The following is a 22,642-nucleotide window of genomic DNA, read 5'->3' on the forward strand; positions in this document are numbered from 1 at the left end:
TATCCATCCTAAACCTCCCCCGCCGCAACTTGAGGCCGTTTCGTCTTGTCCTGTCGCTTGTCGCTTGGGAGAAGAGACCGACTCCCGCCCCGCTACACCCTCCTTTCAGGTGGCTGCAGAGAGCGATAAGGTCCCTTCGCCGCCCTTAGCACCCCCCAGCCCCGGCCCCGGCCCGGCCCCGCTGCTCCCAACACCGACCTTCCCCCGCGGCCGCGCACACCCTCCCGGGGGCGGGGGAAGCTCGTCCGGCCCCGCCCCCGACCGGGTCCCTCCCCCGGTCCCTCCCCCGGTCCCTCCCCCGGTCCCGCCGCTCCCCTTCTCCCCGCGGCGGCGACGTGGTGGCCGGCGGGGCGGCCGAAGGGGGCGGCCATGTGGCTGGCGCTGGCGGCGCTGGTGGCGGCGGCGGGGGCGCAGTACGAGCGCTACAGCTTCCGCAGCTTCCCGCGGGACGAGCTGATGCCGCTCGAGTCCGCCTACCGCTACGGCCTGGACCAGTACAGCACCGAGAACTGGCCCGAGAGCGTCAACTACCTGGAGGTCAGCATGCGGCTCTACCGCCTGCTGCGGGACAGCGAGGCCTTCTGCCACCGCAACTGCAGCGCCGCCGGACAGCCCCCTCCCGCCGCCGCCGCCGGCACCGGGCAGCCCCCTGCGGCCGGCGGGGCGGCGCTGGCCGAGCTGCGCCTGCTGGCCGGGGTGCTGCGGCGGGCCCAGTGCTTGCGGCGCTGCAAGCAGGGGCTGCCCGCCTTCCGCCAGGCCCAGCCCGGCCGCGACCTGCTGGAGGACTTCCAGCGACGAGAGCCCTACAAGTACCTGCAGTTCGCCTACTTCAAGGTGAGGCCCGGACCTGCATCCATCCTCCCTCCCGTCCCGGCTCTCCCTGCCTGCCCGCTGCCCGCCCCGGCCTCGGCTTCCCAAAGTCCTGCCTGCTCTGGTGTCACCCTCCAGCCAAGTGTGCCTGTCAGCATTGCAGTGGAGGGGGACAGCGTGGCGTGTCCCCACAAAGCCTCTATGGACGCAGATGCCTTGTGCGCCCAATGCTGGAAAAGCCTCCTCTTGTGCCAAGCTCTCGCCTGGCCCCCAGAGAAGGTTGCTCTGGCCCATAGCCTTATTCCCCATCGTCTCCTCCACACCAGTTCAGCCACCAGTTGTCATCCGCCCCACCTCCATTTCTCCCCCTCCCTGGTTGGGACACCAGTCCCTGCCACCCTGCACTTCATCATCTACTCCCAGCAAGTTTTTCAGCCCCTTCCTCCCACCCACGTCGTGTAACCCACACTGGGATTGCCCTGCACCTTGTCTTCCCCCCAGCATGCCCACACCGTACCATCCAGCTCGCTCTTCACCGTTTCTTCCACAACTCCCCCAGCACGTCCCTTCAATTCGCCCTTCCAGTTCTTCCCAGACCTCCAGCCAATGGACCCCATCTCCTTGTCCTGTAGTTGTGCTCTTCCTTCCCTTGCCCCTCTCATCTTTCCGTCTACCTTACTTTCTTCTAACCTTCTCTGAAAACTTTTTCAGCGTCTTCATGTCACCACTCTGCTATTGCAAGCGCTCCTTGCTGCCTCTCCCTCAGCATGTCCATCTTCCTCGCTTGCTCTCTGCTGGTCCGGTTCTGTCAAGTGCAGCAGCCCCCAGCCTGTGACTCGCAGGTAGCCTGGTGCCTGCAAAACTCCACTTTTGTTGCAGCCCACAGGAAGGAGTAAAGCAAAAGCTGGTTGCTGAAGTGTGACACTAATGCTGGCCCTGGAATGGTATTTACTTTTTGCTCTTGGGTCAGCCAGGACTGGGGACACGCTTCTTTTAACAGATTTCATCCTGGTTTTGTAGCTTCTTGTCATCCTTTGTCATATTTCTTTTGAGTAAGTAAGAGTGGATGGGAACTCCTCTCATTCTCAAAGCCGTAAATGGATACCAAAATGACATCACCACAAATGTTTCCATTTCTTGCCTTACTTTTAACTATTCATTCCCCCCTGGTGGTACGTAGAAAGTTTGCAACATATGTATCGCAGCAAAAACCAAAAAATACTTTACTGTTTCTGATACAGTTGAATACCTGGCAGGGAGGGATGTGAGAGGGAAATGGGAGAAACCCCTCCCTCTCCCTTTAAACTGCTTTTCAGTCACATTTGCAGTAGGTCGGAGCAGTGCACTCTGGTGGGTTTGCCTTTGGTGTCAGTTGTTGATGTTGTCTGTCTGATCAGATTGTAGTCCAGCTCTCAGCTCTTGCCACTCGCTTGGGGAGTTCTGAATGGGCCTGCTAGAGGTACAGACTGCTACAAACTGCTGCGTACAAAGAACCTTCTCCTGCTGGTGGTTTTCTCATGAAAGGAATGTCATTTCCCCCACCCCCCAACCCGCCAACAGCACTTAGAATATAGGAAGAAGGCAGGGGGAAACGCTTTACGTCATTTTTGAGAGTGACCGTGTGTTTATTCAGGCGGGTTCAACAGTGACATTTTGCCACGTCTTAGATCCCGGGAGTAGATGTTTCTGTGCTGCTGCTTGCTCCTCTGGAGGGAGCTTTCTCATAGCCACCGAGTTCACTTAGGAATGTGTTTCTACAAAAACTTTTTTTTTTTCTTTTAGTGGTGAAAATTGAAACAAGGAGCGAATTAAGGACTAAGCAAAAATGAGAGAATTGTCAGCTTACCAACAAACAGGGCTAAAACATAAAGCACAGAAGAAATCAGTCATTTGATGAAAGTGCAGCTGAGATTTTCCCTTTGCGTTTAGCACCGCGTGGGCTGACTGGAAGCGCATAGTTTTGGGACAGCCAGGAAGGGCAGCTGGCGGAGTTCCAGCGCTGGGACACTTAGAGCGGCACAGCCGCAAGAGCTCATGTTAGAACTGAAGTCTGTCTTTGGTGTAGTTGTCTCTCAGGTTTCTTTCTGAAATGACAGGGTACCTTTTATGGATGCAAACTTAAGAGTGCATGTGCATACGTGCTTGTGATTCTTGCTCATACTTTTACATGTACACTTCCATAAGCTACTTCAGATGTGAGGTGTAGCTCTATGTCACCTACACATCAGTACGCTGCATGGGTTCATATGGTTCTCTGCCTAGATGGGAAAAGGTTTTAACATTTCAAAAATTCTTAAGACTTTTACTTTCACTCTTCCTAAATATGTGTATATATACTATATAGTTTATAAAAATATGTATGTATATAAAATAAAAAATAAAAATTCATGCACACAGAAGTACATACCTATTTGGCACATGCAGTTGTAAATGAGGAATACATACTTCACAAAGTATCTTTAATGGGGTTTAAAGTTAGTTTAAAAATTGGTGCAGAAAATCACTGAGTACGTTAGGACACAATTACCTGCTGTTTGCTCTAACTTCGTAACACCATCAGGAAGATATATTATTGTAATATTGTCTTGTGCTGCTAGGGGAATAAGTGACAGAAACATCGTGTATACATGCTAAGTGATGATTCCTGACCAGTAGCCATAGACTGACATCAGTAATTGCTGTGAGATTAATTCCACACAGGAGCAACAGTATCATCTTGTGCCTTGTCAGCTTTATGAACAGAGGAGTGGGAAGGGAAGTAAAACTGAGGAGAATTATATCAGTTTTATTGTACCGTTGTATTTACTGGGACTGTGGTTTCAGTAGAACTATGTTTGGCAACATAGAGTCTGCAGGTAAATTCATTGACAAAAACTGCAAAACTTTTTTTTTCCAATTAACCTTTTTTCCCCTCTTCCTCCTCTCTCCATCCCTGTTTAGGCTAATAATCTTCCAAAAGCTATTGCAGCAGCTCACACATTTCTTCTGAAGCATCCAGATGATGAAATGATGCAAAGAAATATGGCCTACTATAAGAGCATACCTGATGCTGAGGAACATATTAAAGACTTGGAGACAAAGCCTTATGAGGTATATTTTTTATTCAGAGTCTGGTCTTTTGGAACTGTTCTATTACTCCTCTTGTGTGAGATTCAAGGATCTCATTTGCTTATGTGTTCTCAGTTATTACTCTCCCTCTTGTCTTCCTCCATCATCTCTGTTCTGCCTTCTTGATGCATTCAGTAATTCTCACCTCTCATGCTTTTCACTGTTCCATAAGTCACAGTAAATCATAGACAGTGGCGTACCTGACAGCTACTACATGCACATCACTACTGGAGCTAAGCAGATGCAGAGAGTTATTCAAATGCATGAGTGGTGTAGTGTCACAGCTTAAAATAACTAGGACATTTGGGTTAAGATTCCATTGAAAATCTCTGTCAAAACCTGTGCTTTGGAATCACACTGTTCCCTCTGTCCAGCAGGCTTTTCTGTTGATCTGAAATGGAATTACGTTCTCTGGTGAAATCCATTAGTCATCTGTATTTGTTGTCCTCACATTAATTGGATAACAGCTTATACAGTAATCCAGAAATGCAGATACATCATTTACTGTATTTGAATCTACACACAGCTTTCCACAGATCAGTTACTGCTGGTTTTCATTCCTGCCAATTTTTCAGAATCTCTTTATCAGGGCTGTGAGAGCATACAACGGTGACAATTGGAGAACATCTATCTCGGACATGGAGCTGGCTCTTCCTGATTTCTTCAAAGCCTACGATGACTGTACAGCAGCTTGTGAAGGCTCCCGAGAGATCAAAGATTTTAAAGACTTCTATCTCTCCATTGCAGGCGAGTGGTTAGGAAATAGTAAGGAAAAATGTCCCAAAAGCGCATTTCAGTTTTATCTGTAGGATTGGCTACTGAAGTCCTGTTCTTCGGTTTGCAGTGTGAAATGCACGTGGTGCCCCCTGCTCAGTTTGGGCTAATATGAGTTTATCAGATTCACTGAAAACTGCTTGAATTCTGGTTTACTTTTAAATCCCTGTAACATAAATGAGGGCTGTCAGAAAATCAGAACAGAGAGTTCTCAGGTTAACATGGAAATGTAAGTGTGCGTCAGAATAAGACAGATGTCTAAGTAATAACAACTACTCCATCCAGCTAGCAATAGTTATCCAGGCAGGTCTCTTGACCGTCATTTCAGTATCAGTTTGGCCACCTTTGAGGCTCAGTGGTTAGCCTGCCTTCAGAGTCTGCTTTGGGCTTTGTATATGTCTGATGATATATATCTCCTTTCTCATAAATACAAGGGTCTGCTGCCTATTTTTTGTCTTTCCTACAGCAGATTTTTACTAGCAGGTAAGATTTCTTTTTCATAAGTAGGTAGCTTAAAATCCATTGCTTTGCAAAGGAAAAGGGACATCACCTTTTCTGATTGTTGTCTAAATGGCACATACACCTTTCCTGTGCTCTTTGGTAGCGAAAGAAACGAGTAATTTCTCCAGTCCTCTGGGGTCAGTGTTGTTGGCGATATTTGCGTGGCGAATGCCTGCATGTTTTCTCAACAACCTTAAAAACATGAAAAATGCAACAGAATTTCTAAGTTGCCAGAAGGAATACCAGCCCAGCTTTTTGTCCTAATGCCATCAGATGTGTTGGTGAGGGGAAACTTAGGTGAAGCGTGTTGATGCATAAATGTGAAGTACAAGAGCAGCTCCACAGTTTCACACTGTGTGGAACTGGTATCCACCAGTACAGCTGACATGGAATAACTGTCATAACTAATAATAATGCTGTCTAGGACAGCAGGTAAGGCATGAAGGTAAAAGCACAGGCGGAAAAGTAAGAAACACAGGTCTTCTTCCCCAATGGTCAGAGCCCTGACATCAGGATAACCCCCAAGCCACTGTAAAGAGTACAGTGTGCATGCTCAGCTGCGACTGGCACTTGCTGTCATCCTTCCTCTTCCTCCTTAGAAGGAAAGGGCAATTCCCAGCAGCAGCAGTGAGAAGGAAAGGTAGGAGTTACTGCATAATATCATCACAGCCGTGTGCATGCATTTCAAATACTTTGTTCTTGGGATAAGAAAGTTCATATTTACTTGCACTGCCTGGGTTGAACTGTGTTCTTGCTCCAGGTATTCTGCCTGTGAGGTTTTTTCTGTTTCTCTTCAGTGTTGTTGTCTAATGTTATACATTCTGAAAATGCTTGTAATTCTTTGACAGAAGGTTTTCCCTGAATGTGTTTTCTTGAAGATAAGATCTCCTCTAGTGCTATGCCATTGTAGCAAGCTTTTGTAGACGGGGTAAGCTTGTGAACGTAAACATTTCTGGCTGAAAGTTTTTCTGTAGTGAGCAAAATATTCACGTCTTTCTTCTCTTTTAGAACATCCGCACTGCAGGCACAAAATGTGGCCACCTCTGCAGGTCTATTTTGCAGTCACCTGCTGTATTTCCCTGTGATACAGTTGTACTCGGCAGCATGTGGACCTTATTCATGGAATAATTTAATGAAACCGGAAAGGCTCTTTCCAAAAGATAGTACTGTTAAGTTCACACTTAGGAAATAACTCAAGACTCCATAACACTCTATATAAAACCTACCACCACAGGCTGCCTGTAGGTGTCAGTAAAACCTAACTGCTTAGTTCTTGGGAATTGCAGCTTTGATACATTTCAAGTCCGGACCGCACAGATTTTTACAGCTGGGCTGAGTACCAGTACTTGATGTGTACTTCGAGTGGACTTGGAGATGCTCAGTACTTCCATGCAACAAGATCCAGACACACAGGACCCAGGAGGGTTTTATAAGGCCAAACTTTAATGGGTAGCTAATGGGAGGTGTTATAACATGTCAGTGTGCGTTATCCATATCCTGTGTTGTTGTTTTCTTCCTTCTAGATCATTACATTGAAGTCCTTGCATGCAAAGTGCAATGCGAGAGTAATCTGACACCCATTATAGGAGGCTTTGTTGTTGAGAAATTTGTGGCCACCATGTACCATTACTTGCAGTTTGCTTATTATAAATGTAAGTACTGATTTAATGTGCTTAAATAACATTGGGATGATGTGGGACAGTTTCCATTAATAATATTTTCCCTCTAGTTATATTGCTTTAGAATGTAAATAGTGGCCTCCAGAATCTGCATTTTAACCTATTCTGGGGCAGAAAGTCTGAGCTGCCTGGCGTCTTTTTCTCCCTGTATGACTGTAGTTAACAGACATGGGAGATAAATATTATTCATAGAGCCCGGGGCTCATAAAATTGTCCATGACAAAATAAATTGCTGAACACAAGTCCCATAAGGGCTGGATTTTGCCCCGGGCAGGCCCCTCTGTTCTAAGTGGTTATGACATGGTTATGACAGGTCTCCACTTGGGTGTTGGAAAAATGAGGTCGTTACAGAGTAAGTGTGATCTGATCCATCACTGCCCTTCATTCTTTGTATGATACCTACTGACAGCACAAGTTGCTTATGCTTTTCAGAGTTTCATATAAATGATAAACGCTCATCATATGTATTTTAGGTGTTTAAATGATACACCAACCCTTCTGCCTTTTTGAAGTAACTCATAATGTAACACGTTAGGGTAAACAGTGTCAGCCGCTTCCTCGCTTCCTAAGACACTGGAACACATGCAATGATACAGACCCATTTTGTACACCTGTGTACAAAAAAACATGATTTGACCGTGCTGGTCAAGCTCTCAGGCCCACATGGTTGTTAAGCAGCTGAATGTATAGCTCTAACAAGAATTTTTTTCTTAAACTTCTAACTCACTCAGTTAGATAGAAGAAAGATTGTAACTTCAAGGCAACACATTAAACATATCACCACTCATTCTAGGGAATGAACACTTAATTTTCAATTTACTATTCAGAATTTCTTCCACAGACAAACTTACCAAAATTTTCATACCGTTCACTATTTTCTAGTGGATTCTTGTAATCCTGTTAGAATGGTGCACATGGGGCTAAGTGGGTTTTGAAGAAAGAGGGGACCACTTAACAGAAATTGTATTGTTCTGGTGCTCAGTGATTAACCATTTGATAGGTAAATCATTCAGTGAATTTTGTGGTTTCTTGAGGAACTACTTGCACTGTAAAGAACACATGTAGTTCTTACAGCTGCTCCTGCAGGCTCCAACGTCAAAGGGAAGATACATCCATCCATGTAACAGAAAGCCATTAATGGCTTCTGCTTGTGTTGTTTGACTGCACGTTTTACACATTGACTCTTTGTCAATTCTAGTACAAAGAAGTGGGGGGGTTTTAATTTATTTTTTTGGCTGTGGGCTGATACTGGGATACCTGGGAGGGACATTTGGTTAGGATTTTCATAGAAAACCATCAGAGGTAAGTCCCCATTTCTGAATCATGGCCTTACCTGTTTCAGAACACAAAAATAGCATGTCCCTCCTGGGAAGCAATTATTTTTTTTCTGTGCAGCTGGTGGGGAGACAGAAAATGGGTCCTGTTTCCATCTGAGTTTTTCAGAACTTAGATAATAGTAGGAATTTGTTCATTTACCTTATCTGGATTTTTTTGTGTGTTAATTAGTGAATGACATGAAGAATGCAGCTGCTTGTGCTGCTAGTTACCTTCTGTTTGACCAGAAAGATGAAGTAATGAAGCAGAACATGGTATATTATCAGTACCACAAAGACAAATGGGGACTTAAAGAAGAGGATTTTCAGCCCAGATCGGTAGGTGAATTACTTAAAATGCCTTCTAGACACATTCAGATATTTCCCTGAAACTCGCTGGGTCAGAGGTTTTGAAAATGGGGGTTATCTATTAATTCTGGAGTTAAACACATAATGTTTTATTAAAACCATATAGAAAGTTGTACACAGAGATGTACTATGTAATGTAGATGGTGAATCTCATTATAGTTCTTCCCTTTGTGTTGAAATATACTACAACAGGATATAACATGGTATGATGATGAGTAAATTCACGCTGGTACTTGTCTGCCACTTAGTATATTTACATCTTTATTTACCTCGACAAATAAAGCAGCTGGCCCCTGAAATCTGATGAAAAGACCACTCCAGTGACATTCAGGCTTTTGTTAATCACTTATTATTTGCCAACATGTAGTTGCTCACCTGCTTGTTATTTCAGCTTCTGTATGCTTTGGAATGTGTCCGGATACGATAACCCCAGCTAAACTCACTTTCCACTTACTGCATTTAGAACATAGTTTGGTGGATGAGGATGGAAAAAGGTTCACGACCATATTGCACCTAATTATCTGAGTTAGAATACTTGCTGCAAAGAACACACAGTAAACATCAGTCCATCCAGTAGTGATTGTGATCTGGCTTTGAAAAATTACTTGGAAAATGGGTTTCTATGCTGTTTTTAAATTTCTGTGTCCAGAAATTTTTACATATAAAAGCATTTTTGCTGTGTTTCTGGAGTCCTGCAGCCTGGACTCTGACAATCAAGTTGGATGTTCTGTCATTTCTTGTTACCAGGATTTATGTCGTGCAACTGAATTAACTGCTTTGTGACACCTGAGTGACTCCTTAGGCATCAGTGGTACGTGCTGTACAAGTAGTTAGTCATTAGCAATACATGTTCCAGAAGTTAAATTTAGTGCCTTCTCTTTCTCTTACGGCATGACTTCCCTGTGGAAGAGTCATTTAGGTTAACCTAGCTGAAGCAACAGTGGTGATGTTCCAGTTGCCTTTCCCATGTTGCTTCTGCAGACACCTTGGTCACTGAGACCTGTACTGGCCCAAAGGTATATCCCTTGATTCTTAAGGCGGCATACAGCTCAGTAGATATATGTGCTTAAGTGACTGGCTTTTTCTGTAGCAACGCTGCAGAGCAGCTCCTGCATGCACCTTCTAGCTTGCACTGATTTGATGATTACATTTTCCTTCCTCTCAGCCAGCTCAAGTCAAAAATACCACTCCATTTAAGTGTGGACAGCTGTTGAGTTCTCTGCAACACACTTTATCTGTACGCTGGAAACCCAGGCCTACCCTGCGGGGCCAACTGGGACAGAAGACATCAAAAATGCTTGTAGCTCTTTCAGGCAGTAGTAGTGATTCTGAGCTCAGAGGGGAAAAGGACCACTCCTTTGTCACTGCTTTTGGGAACAGAACAGTGCTTTATAGCCATGTTGGAGACAATGTTTGATGGTGGTAGGAGTGAGGGGTGGCAACAGTATAAAACTGCAAGCCACAGAGAGATTTGGCATACGTGTGCAGAGGGGGCAGAACAAGGGCCCTACACATTAACTCTGAATGTTTCATTGATAACTTCTCAGGAGCTGGGGACTAGAGATAATTTAATTTTTAAATATAAAATATTAAATGCACACAGCTGTATTTTCATGTGCTTTGATCCATGTGACTATGAACAGAAGTTGCTTGCTGTCCTAATCACTTGCCATGAAAACCATAATGCCTCTGGTTTATTTTCACAAAGTGGTAATGGGGTGGCAGCAGCATTTGGCTCTGCCACTAAGCTTTAGATGTTCTTGTGAAAGAACATCGTTTTCTCCCAAAAAGAGTTAAATGGGATAATCAAAGTAGGTTACACTTGGTATTCACAAATAAGAGAGTAGGTGACTGAGCTAAACTGTGCTGTCCAGGCACACAGCCGGGAAAGTGAGGAGGGACAGGTGGGTGATGGTGCGGAATGTCCCTCACCCAGACTCAGGCTGGGGTGGTGAGTCATTATCATGCAAAAGAGCTTAGTGTCTTTTTCCCAGAACTGCCTGCCGCCATACGCCAGCGCACCGAGAGACAGAGGCTTTCTCACTTCCAAAGCCCGCTGGAATGCAGGCACAGGCTGCTGCTCAGCTCTGGCAGTCTCATTCCTTATTCTCAGACTCGCCAATGCTTTGAAACATGAGAAAGAGGAGAGTGCTTTGTTCTTCTCACACCGATGCAGCCTGTGCTTAGACAGATCCACGGAAGACATCAGATACGCTGCTTGTTGTTCCGCTGTTTCCTTTCTCAAACATTTTAACACCCCCCTGGGACCTACCTTCTACTAAGTCTGGGTCTGACTTCACTGGAGTAGTTTCAGGTGACAAGTGATGATGCTTCCATGTCTTGCTACCCAAAAGTAACACAGAAATTTTGGTTTTTGATAGGAGGCAGTTCGATACCACAACATAACCACACTCCAGTTGGAAATGTATGAATTCGCGAAGGAACATCTGATGGATGATGATGAGGTGAGTTTTCTAGAAAGGAAATTGTGGTCAAAAAACCAGCAATCACATTAAAGTGAAGATGATACATAGATGGAATTCCAGGACTTAGCTAATATGGAAAAATCTTCTTGTACCTTGACCAATTTATCATAAACTTTTGTAAATGGAATATAAGAAACAAACCCAAAGAACATCACGTACCATTTTAAAAAATATGGACAGTATTAACACAAAGGTAAATATAATGCACTAAGCCCACAAAAAGAGAAAATCTGCTTTGCAAGCTGCAACACCAGGGGGCAGAGAAGTAGTATATATATTTAAACCCAATGTTTTTCTGGGGATTGTTTTCTGAAATGTTGTTTAAATTAAAGATCCTTATAATTTTGTCCAGAAGTAACCACCTAAATTGTCATTTTTGTCAAAATGAAGGCTTGTTATCTGGTGTTTTTTTCCTGCACAGTAACGTTTTGGTCACCCAGTCTTGCTTCTTAAATGGTTGGAGTTCATGGCTGAATAACGTATAATGACTACTATTACACTGGAAATATGTAAAGTGGATTTTTTGTGCAAGAAAAGTAGTTAAATTGTTGAAAGAGCATTTCTTTGTCTCCCACAGCTGAAATTAAATTATAAATCATAGAGGCTTTGGATTGCCTTTTGTTTTGCTTTGTTTTTGGAACCTTTAATTTAAGAGTTTAAAAAAATCTTCAAACGATGGAATAGTTCATTGCTGGCATTGGCAGCTATGTTCTGTTATGGCATGGGGCAGGGTACTTGTAATGAGGACTGCTTAGATCTTTTTTAGTTAGAAAAGAGAAAGATGATTTATGTTATAAAAAGAAATCACCTTTGCAATTTTTATGTTATCCAGCACATAGGGAGAGAGAATATTTTTGTAGTGGAGAAGTAATAATATGTCTGTGCTGCCTTCAGTATGCTAGTGACCTGAAAACAACTCTATACGTAAAATTCCATCGCAAGGTTACCAGACTTTAGGAAGACTTTCCATTGTGATAAAATTCTGTGAAAGACAGTTTAATAAGCTTGTTATAAGGTTAAGCTTAGATGAGGACTAGTCTGTATGGATTTTCATCAGCGTGTGAAATACTTGAGCGCTTTTTTATATTCCCTTGTTGGTTTGTGCTTTGCCCATAATGTTTTCTTATGTTAGGCATAAACTTAATCTGTAATTTTTTCCTTCTTTCACATCTGCCGCTCCAAAACACAGGGATGAGTAATTAAGGAATGGGAGAAGCAGTCCGTTGCGAGGGCTTTCCCCATATGTTGTTACAGGAAGGGCTTATAGAAACAATCTTCAGCCTCAAGCGCTGTGTATAGGATAAACAAGCGTTCACTTGCTGGCATTCATTCCTATAGCCCATTTCACCGGTGCAATTACAAATGACCTTGCAAACTGCAGGAGGCAATTACAGTGGAAACGTCAATTAGACTTCTGGGATAGTGTCAAGGAAGTCACATTACACTGGATTATATGTTTAGGTTAAACAACCAAAATTGCTGGGACAGATCATGCCACAGATATCCGGACCCCACACTATTAGGAAAGTTACCATTCTCTTCTCCCGGGGAAGAGCTAAAGGGCTTCTGTGCCCTACCTTACTAGGGCTGAAGAACCTGGGAGGGATGGAGGCTGTCCATGCCTCTGGCTTGGCTCTGGCTTTTGGTAATGAACTCATAAATCCCTGGCTACCAGAACTTGTCTTTGGCTTCCAGGGAGTCCAGACAGAGCAGGAATAGCACAAAGGTAAAATCGCTACCTTGCAGTTTCTGCTACATGGGCAGGACCTGGTAGTGTAAGTGGAATTTTTTTTTTTTTAATATTTCTCCTGGCGTGGATAGAAAAGTTTATTCCACAGGAATGCTGAAAACTGATGAAAAACCCAGATAAGGTGTTACAGTAAAAGCTTTATTAAAAATTGTTAAGTATGGAGGCAACCTCTCTTCTCAGTGCGCTCTGTTTATTTAAACCATGTGCTTCTTGGGCCATAGGCCATACCTTTTGTGAGTTCCTGTGGTCCGTGTTTTCTGTCTGTGAAGTTGCCTGTGGGCCAACAAGCCCGTAAAATAATCTGCGGAAAAAAATCATTCCGTTTCCTTGAGTGAAGCAAAAGGACTGATGTGGCAAAAGGAGCTCTTCTTATGTGAATACGTCATTATTCCCAAGTGGAGAATCTCACTTTATTCAGACTTCTCAGTGCTCCCGTATCCCAGATCATCCATGTGTCTTTTTAAATCCCATTAGCAAAGCAAGTGAGAACATGTAGCTTCTTCCAGTAATACATTGCAGTAATTGCAGAGGCTGGAACATACAGTAATGATTTTTGCACATGTCATTGCAAGAAATACTGTCCTGTTCGTGTTACTTTATTAATGTTTTTCCACAAGGAAATGAAAAACTCTAGTTCAAACATTTAACACAGTAGAGGTGACAGAGAATATTAGCGCCAACTAGCTACAAATTACTTTTTCTTAAAAGTAATTATTATTAAATATCCTCACAGTTTTCCACAGTGAAGTTAAAAGAACATTACACAGTGTTGTCATCTCGGTTGGCCATGGATAGTCAAGCTTTTTGATTTTTGTTCAGATGTGTAATGCATAAGGGCTATAATAGATACAACTCCTGGTATTGCACAGATTTAAATGGCAAACTGAAATGCCATTAAGAGCCAGATACTCAGCTAGTGTAGATATAACTTCAGCACTGCACTAATTGTATGAGACATGTTTCTGGCCCATAAAATCGGTGTTCTTGAGGAATTTTTTTCAGGGATAGCTACTTAGCTGTTCTAAGTTACATAAGAACCAACAGTGTTTGGCTGAGATGATCCTACAGTGTGATTTTTCTTTCAGTACTTAATCAGTAGGTGAAAAACTGTCGGCAGCTTTGACCCGCTTTTTTGGCATTTTGTTCTTTTTATTTGTATGTAATGTGTGTGTCCATTTGTATAGTAGCTGAAATTCCAATGCTCCTTTCGTAAGTGTGGTGCAAAGGAGAATAAGTCTTGAACTAATGTGACTGGTGGAAAGAGAACATATGGAATAGCATCAAAGCACGAGGGCCCAGTGGACTACTGATAGCGTATAATAATCTGAATTCAGCCTATTTTTCTGTTCAGGAATCGCTAGCAACATATTTTCAGCTTTATTAACTCACTTTTTGCATATGTTCAAATGAGTTACACAAGTGCGCTCGTGACGGCAAGTCATAAATGCAGATCTGTAAACCCTGCCCTGCCTGTGACCTCAGGCCAGCACTGCCACCATAGCACCGCTACACTGAGAAGAGCTGGTGGCAGCTGTTTCACAGAGACTTGTCAGCTAAATGGCATTGTTATGGTCCCTGTTTAACATACGCTTCTTTAAAGAAAAAAGAAAATATTTTTTTTCATCATCATTTCGTCGTGGCGATACTGCCCATGTGGCTGGCTCTCCAGAAACTTCCTGCTTTCCCCTCTTGCTTCTTTACCGTTGGATGCGGATCATGGTCAAAGGTGTTCCTTCTTCCATTTAAACCGCCTACCATCAGAAGCTGCAAGCGCGGTTGGGCTTATATGGCAGGATGTCCCCAAGTTGCAGGTACTGACATCAGGAGGAATTTTTACCTGCCCAGATTTTCTTAAGCTTCTGCGTGCAGCATACAGCAGGCAAGAGAGCATAAGTAGAGCTCACTGGAAGGCCACTCGAAGGCTTCTATTTTCAGTGCAACGGGAGCCGTGTTGCTCTGAAACTGGGTTGACTCATGTTTTATAGGCATTATAAAAATGTTAAGAGGAAAGCACATTTATTGGATTACTGTAAAATACTATTGTAATAACTGCAGTGTACTGCAGTCTCCCATAGTACATGGGAAGAGAACAGTTACATGTTCAGAATATATCATCAAAAACTGAAATGGAAAAATATTTGAGAAAGTAGTTAACATACATGTAAAGAACAACTCAGCTCTTTTATCGGAGGAAAAAAAAACCTAAAAGCATGTGACAGTGGGTCACACTGTGGACTAAGTATCTGAAAAATAAACAAGTTAAGGGCCAAATAATTTTTCTGCACGAAGAATTGAGGGATTTTTTTTTTTTTTCCCCCTGCTAGAATGCAAGGAATGTCCAGCCTGGTCTGTACTGCTCATGGAGGATCTGGGAGGGCTTTGAGGTGGTTACAGTGAACTCTCGTGTTTTAACTGAAGGTTAGATCAAGGAACTTTTTCTTGGTCGGAGGCTGAATAAACCTTTCAGGCTGAGCCACTCATTGACACATGCCTTACTGTTATCCTGAAATAATGTGTCCCCCCAAAAAATATCACTGGCTAGTGGGCTCTGTGGTGTGCGCTTGCAGGCTCTGTTAGGCCCATGGAGCACGCATCCTTCACAGTTGTTCATATCAAATCTTTTTCTTCAATCTTGCAGGATGCTTATTTGTCCTTGAACAAAATCCGCTGTTTTTCAAAACCTAACTCTCTGTCACTACTCCCATTAGTTACTCAAATTAGTTACAGGGGCAGTTACAGGACAACTACTCATTAGTTACAGGGCAGTCCTGACCTTTCCTCGCAGAGGCCACCCCTGCAACCCTTCCCACTACGGCAACCTTGCCACCTACACCCAATACATAAGGGAGTCAAATGTGTTACTCTCAGTGTTGAACAAATTCCCAGTCATTAAGCTCTTTGAGCTTTAGCAAAATCTGAATTTTTGCTGTGAAGGACAGCCAGGGGACATTTTGTGGGATAAATATTTTCCTTCTAGGTCATAGATTATAAGGAAACAAGGATCCAGCCAATGCTTCTTGCTCTGTGTATTGTCTCTTAAGGCTCAGTTTGTTGTATGAGTTAGAATAAAGGCTGTTTCTTTTTCATTCACTAATAATCATGCATGAAAGCATGTCCATAATAATATTTTTCTGTAGATCTTAATTCATTCTAGAACACTATTTTAATATTCTCTGTTACTTCCCTGAAGAACAAGCTGTCGCACTGCAGTGCATATGGAATCCCTATAGAAAAGGCCATCAGCAGATCTGCATGGAAAGTATGGGTTATTGCAAGACAGCTACTTTTTTCCCCAGAACTTTTCCAGTCCTCACTGAAAAAGGACAGAACAGATTGTAGGTGAAGGCAAGGACCCATGAATGATTAATATTTGCTACGTAGAAGGCAATACTTAGTCTTAGCAACCAAAGGCGAAGCGTCTGGGTCTGTCAGTGAGCAACTGGTTGCTACTATTTTTAAATGCTGCTGTCGAAAGAAAAGTTGGTGCTGGACGATCAGTCTCAAGTGGGCCATAACTGAGCCATGTATTGGTAGCTTTTCCTCTTTACTGTTTGTTTTAATAGCTGGCTGGGAGTCTCCAAAGTACAGATGTTTCTTCTAAGGGGTTGTGTTTTGTGTGTGTGAATGCAGCATTTAATATTGCATAAGGAAGGGCCGGCAACAATCCCTGGCCCAGTGTGTACCTTGGTCTTGGACACTCAGCTTGCGGTAATAAGTGAGGAGTTCTGCATTTTTCTCCTTTTTAGGACTTATTTTTTGAAATGCTCTAGCTTCACTTATAATAGTGCACCAATCTCACCAGCCTGGGTTAGCTTATTCAGAATTGACCAAGAACTCTGTTTTAAAATTATTTTTTATTATAATCCACCTACTCACTCTGTAAAGCCTTCTTGAATTACTTACTGTGGTACAAAACTTTTTATTTCTGTTGTATCTCTGTTCAGTTGTTAATCTAAGCCAAGGGTGCTCAGTTTGCATATCTGACAGATAATTAGAGGCTCCAGTTGATCAGATCAGCTTCTCTGATTCTTCCTACTGCTCCCACCAGTCTGGGAGCATTCCCCAGCTGCTATTCGATATCATGCCTCCCATATTTCAGGCTATACCTGTCCCATCTCTTCCCATACATCCTTGCTGTCACTCGCACTTTTCACTGACCGTCCCTGGATTGGGAGAGGGAAGAGGTTGGTAGCACAGGGAGGGAGGTCTCAGGGTGCCGGGAGAGCTGTTGTACCTGCAGCACGTACTCCTCCAGCGTAAACCAGGAGGCAATGACTGCGGACCGAAGGCCAGCTTGCTAACAAGGACGTGCTTTGCTGCAGCTGACCAAGCAGTCCAAATGTGTGTACTTCCCAGTTGTTGGCTGCCTAACTATCAGACATGTACTGGTCTGGCGGCAAACCCTCCTCTTCCCCGAGCTTAGTCAGACTTCACATACTAATTTACTAGCTACCAGCCAGACAGCTACATCATGCTTTGGGCCATATATTGCTCAACACTGATTTACATCAGCACTGTGTCTGAGCAGCATATTTATGTGACCTGCATTAGAGCTGGGTGGCTGTTGTCCCCTCTAGTAGCTGGCAGCAGAAAGAATTATGGGTTTGCAGCTGACTTTGCATATAAAATTTGCTGTCTTTCTTATTAAGGTAGGTAGGCTCCTCATTAAGGAGCCAAAGATCCTATAATAGGAGGAACTCTGTCACACTGAATACTTAAGTAGTATCAGAGAATCATTTTCAGACTCCAGGTCTGCAGGCCAGCATGAAGTTATGAAGTTATTAGGTATCAGTGGGCAGAAGGCTTTTTCCGTGGAATGAACACCTGTGAAATATTTGCTGACTTCAGTCATGCAAAATGCCTGATGCGATGTCAAGTGAGTGCTAACGGGGCAAGGACAGCGATCAGTCTGGCCATAGCTGCTAGTGTGACAATGTGATCAGCTCTTCTGACGTAGCGTTATCACCTTTTCATTAGGCTGACAACCACATTATGGGCAACTTGCAAATGTTTTACATTCTGACCATAAAGGCACAGGCAAAAGTACTTTAACTACAGGTTTTGTTTGTCTGTAACTGCAATCTGGAATTTTTGCCTTTTCAAAAATAACCAACATCCAGGCAATTTTTCAGTTGCATTACAGCATATTTTCTGTATGTATATTGTTTCGGCAGCTATTTTTATATTTTTGCCATAATTCAACTTCTCTCACTCCCCAGTACTTCTCATTAGACCACAACAGCTTCCTTCATACTGTACTTGAGAGATCAATTTCAGGCACTAGAGATTTCAGTCAATTTTATTTTTTTCAAATACTGTTGCTTTTAAGTATCCTTTTCCTTTTAAAACCTAGGCTTCTTACACGTTTCTGGATTTGAAGACATACCAGAAGAAAAACACTTGAATCCTGTCTGGATCTTCTGTGTCTTCTGAAATATCCTACCTTACTGATGAGCATGACAATAATATGAATTGAATTAAGTTCCCATATGGCTGAGTTACCAAAGGTGCAATGTTGAAATCCCCACGTCTTCCTTATACTTAATTCTGGCTCATCTATTCAGATCATAGAATCATAGAATAGATGCTTATGCCTTTCACCCTACCTCTCAGATTTTTACGTTTTGAGGGTTGTCTTTGCAGGCAGACCGAGGAGAGAAATCCTTTTTAATATCTGTTATACTTTCATTAAACTGTGATCCTGGGGTGTAAAAGAATCGGTCTGAATTATATCTGGGACCCCTGTAGTAGTAGTACAGTAGGACAGTAGAGCCCTCTATTCCCAGTCTCGTAACTCTGTTCAGAGTTAATGAGATCTCCCCGTCTGAGGTCCTTCAAGAGGCACCCAAATGCTCGTGCCCACAGTTTTAGGAGCTGTGCTATAAAACTTGACCTGAAGTCCTCTGTGCTTCTGTCTCTGTAACTTTCGGCTGCTCGCATAGCGACTGTTGGACCTAGTGGCTATTTTCTTCATGTGCATTTGTGAAGTGGTATTGAGTTCCTCCCACGATTGGGCTCCTTAGGCAATCAAAATACTTCTAACAAAGGAAAACGTGCAGAAATGTCGAATTCCTGTTTTCCAATTGCCAGATTTCCTGCAACCAGGAAGACAAGTAGGGAATATGAAAGTGCTGGCATTTTTTCTTGTGTTTTTATTGAATTGGATACTTAGATGTTTTGAACAAATTCAAAGCAAAATATATTGCCATCCTTCAGGACTTGCTAAAACCACTTCATAGTTGCAAAAACTCAGCAGTCTTTTAAGATGGAACTGTGAAGCAGGGAACAAGAGCAGCAGTTACTTCAGCCAGCTTTCTTCCTGCTTTTATTTTTCTTTGCTTCGTTCTCATTGTTCCTCTCCTTGCTAATCGCACTTCTGAAAAATGTGATGTTAATATTTTTAATCACCGTATCCATAATACAATTGTTGTATTCAAAATAGACAAAAATTCTCTTATTTCCTCTTATTATTTTCACTGACAGTGGTTTTAACCCCCTTTCCTCACCAGAATAGAAAACTGTAAAATTTCGAGTCTCAAACTGCATGTGTCTGGAAGATGCTGTCTTCCTAAGGAATACCTTTCTAGACAAAAATGTGCTTAAAATTTAATTAGGATTGTAAATACTGTTTGCAGTCATCATCGAGCAGGCTCAGAAGCCTAATACAATTCACAAAGACTTGGAATGGAGGTGAAAGGAAGAGGGAGTATGAGCATTCAAGCAAGGATGACTTGCTTTCAACATAACTGTTAGAAATTCACATTATTTTAAATATGAAAGTGAGTAAGAGCTGATCAGATTTTCCAGCAAAATATTTTTCTATCAGAAAGTGATGATTTGTTTTGGAAAAAGCTTCAACGACATCTTAAGACCTTTTTAGAACGTAGATCTATGTCAAGAAAGGAAGGACAGGAAAGTTTAAAAAACACACAGGTAAATTAAGACAGTTTAGCAGAACATTGTAGTTCTTAGAATGAAAGACTGGAAATGTAACGTTGAGCATCCACATCTCTCTTACAGCTCAGTATTTGAGTTGTATCAAAAATTGAATATATGTACAGGCATTCCCCTGGGGTCTCCCATCTCAGGCAGTGTTGTTTCTGAACGTAGCAATGGAGGGCAAACTGGAAAACACTCGTATTTCTGAGGGTGCCAGCAGATGGGCTGCTACAGTCAGTTTTGAGTAGTCTGAAGAGCTGCTGCACATTTGCTGTTAGGTACTTGCTTTTCACTACTGAAGGTGTTACATGGGCTGAAAGGGATTACAACAGGTTTTAGTTAACTTACTGTAGTTACTGTAGTAAATTCCATCTGGTGGGGCTGTATCATCCCAAAGTACTCCACCTTGACTGCAGGAAGACATTTGACTATGGTATATGACATATAACCACATCAGGAGTAGTTTAAATAAAGAAGGTTGGATTGTTATGTTGTGTTGATAGCCTGCATTAGCAGAGTGGAGCTTGCAAATACAATATTTTCTGGTCTGAATCTAAACCAAATGTATTTGTTTCCGGTATGGGAAACATTCTAGTATCTCTATCTAAGTTCTTTACCTTTTTGCTGCCTTGAAGAAAGGCATGTGAAGATCCGTGGTTGAAAAGGGAGAAGAAGGTATGGGTTGAAAGGGTATAACAGGACATAAACAGTTAGAGCAGGCAGATGCAAAGTCAAAGTTATGGTTCTACAAAACACTTTTGCTTTGAATTTTGAAGCTTTCTAAGATTTTTTAATGCGTTACTGTATTTTAACAGTTTCCTAATTTATCAGGTGCTTTAAGCATTTATGCCTCTACTTTCTAAGTTTGAGGATTTAATTTTCTATTTAAATACCTGAAAAACTAAAAGAGGATTTACTGTGAAGTGTAACATTTCCTTCTTTTAAGGTCTGTATGACACTGTGAGTACTTGTGCTACCCCTGTACAAGCCATTTACTTGCATTTTATAGGCTTGTTGTGCTAGCTTCTGTATGAAGGGTGTTTCGACACCTATTATTACAGTTTATGTTTTGATTAAAATGGTTAAAAGTTTCAACTGATTTTGCAGTACAGGGTTAACTTGTTTCTGTTAAATTTAATCCTTTCTAGGGTGAAGTTGTGGAATTCCTTGATGAGCTGTTAGAAGTAGAGGAAAAGAAGGAATCCTGATGGGTGGAATCACCACAAAGTATTTTACAAAAGTGAAGACTCACCATTGCTCCTTACTATTGTTTTTGGTCACCTGTAGTTCCAGTTAGATATACCTCAAAGCTGCTCCTTTAAGCTCCACTTTACATCACAAAATCCACTCCTGAAAGGTCACTTCCATGCTGGACTGACTTTTCCGTGAGCATGGCATTTCACTGTGCATTTACAGAATTGGTGCTTATAGGTTTTCCACGTGAGCTTTCTTTCCTTTACACAAACACAACAAAGCAGACTATTTGTGTTTTCTGGGCTAACACTAAGGTTCCTCATTTTGGTGCTGTTCTACTTAAGTTATAACAAACAGTACAGCTAAAGTCCGAAGAACTTTTGTCAGATTACGAACGGTGGAAGACATTACAGTTCCTTTAGACTTTCTGAGCTATGTATTGTATTATTTATATATGTCTTTTTCTGTGATGATGAATAAAGTGATACTGAACCCCAGTACAGCTAAAAGATATTAAGATGCATTTAAATAGCTGAAATACGATGATTAACAAAGCACAAGTAGTGATCTTGTAAAAATTGCTTGAAGAATTCTGTAAGCAGTGTTGATCTTTCTTCAAAACTAAAGGAAATTCCATGATGTGAAACTGAGGTCACTTAGAACTGAATAATAAATATTTCCTTCTTCTTACCAAGTCTTACTCTTTCTATTGAAACAACTTGTGGTTCCTGTGTGAGGCAGGACCTGTCTTTTATAAAATAATGATGGTCAATGTGTTTAGTATTCTGTTCTGTAGAAAACAGTTCACATGGTTTTTTTCTCTCTTGAGGGACTATCTGCAGATTTTTCATCCAGAAGTAAGTACAGGTGGAGACGGAGGCAATTTGAAGTGGAATCGTGAAAAATATTTGCATGTGAATTCCTGACATTTTTATTAACTATATGGCAGAGTCCTATACAGAAGTACTTTGAAGGCCCAGAAATTACTGTGTTAGAGGTGAGTAGTAAATTAGTGCACAAGACTCCTGAAGAGCAGAAATCCCATTGACCTCAGAGGAGGATCCAGGATTTCATCCTTTGCTTTCCTCTTTCAATTTTAAGGACAGAGTCCTGCAAGTGGTTTCATCCCACTTACGTCAAGGGGAGACAAGAGCATTCAGTGCCTTTATGTCTGAACCCTAATTCACCTGAATGGAAGTGAATTGCAAAACCGAAATCAGCTTTAGGTTTTTAAAAAGGCAAAACATGATCTACACTACCTTGGCAAGTTGTTGCTGCTACAGTTTATGTATGCTATAGCAGTATAGTTTCTATATTATAAAGTGTCTACAGAGAACAAGAAGGGGAATCCACAGGATCAGGTTTAATTGTCCTTCAGCGTGTTTCATCAATGAAACATTTTGAAATGTTAAAGTTGTGTGTGAAAGGTGTTTGGAAGATCAGATTGGGTTTCTTAGCTTCTTTAATATAAATCACAACTAATCCCCTGAAGTTGTTGGGCAGACCATTTTATTCCCCAAATTAAAATCTATCAAGAGCCTTTTAACTTCAGGAGATTTACCCAGCTCCACTTGTGGTAACAAGACCAGAATGTGGCTTGCTGTATGCCTTGAACATGCAGAGGGTGTATCGGATTTCCTTAGGCTTTTTATTCCACGCAATATTAGCACTCCATTTATTGTAGTTTTATGTAAGAATTTAACTTTGCTTTTGAAACTT

General features: G+C 42.2%; 1 protein-coding gene across 1 annotated transcript; it reads left to right on the forward strand.

Moving 5' to 3' along the window:
- The first annotated feature begins 311 nt into the window (after positions 1–311).
- On the forward strand, positions 312–21,613 carry CRTAP (cartilage associated protein). The gene is made up of 7 exons (XM_074575281.1): positions 312–834; positions 3,751–3,900; positions 4,494–4,665; positions 6,717–6,845; positions 8,379–8,524; positions 10,936–11,019; positions 20,878–21,613. The coding sequence occupies exons 1-7, from the start codon at positions 370–372 to the stop codon at positions 20,935–20,937; spliced, it is 1,206 nt and encodes a 401-aa protein (XP_074431382.1). The 5' UTR covers positions 312–369; the 3' UTR covers positions 20,938–21,613.
- The last annotated feature ends 1,029 nt before the right edge of the window (positions 21,614–22,642 follow it).

This window comes from Larus michahellis, chromosome 2, assembly GCF_964199755.1.
Source record: "Larus michahellis chromosome 2, bLarMic1.1, whole genome shotgun sequence".
Classification (NCBI taxonomy): Eukaryota; Metazoa; Chordata; class Aves; order Charadriiformes; family Laridae; genus Larus; species Larus michahellis.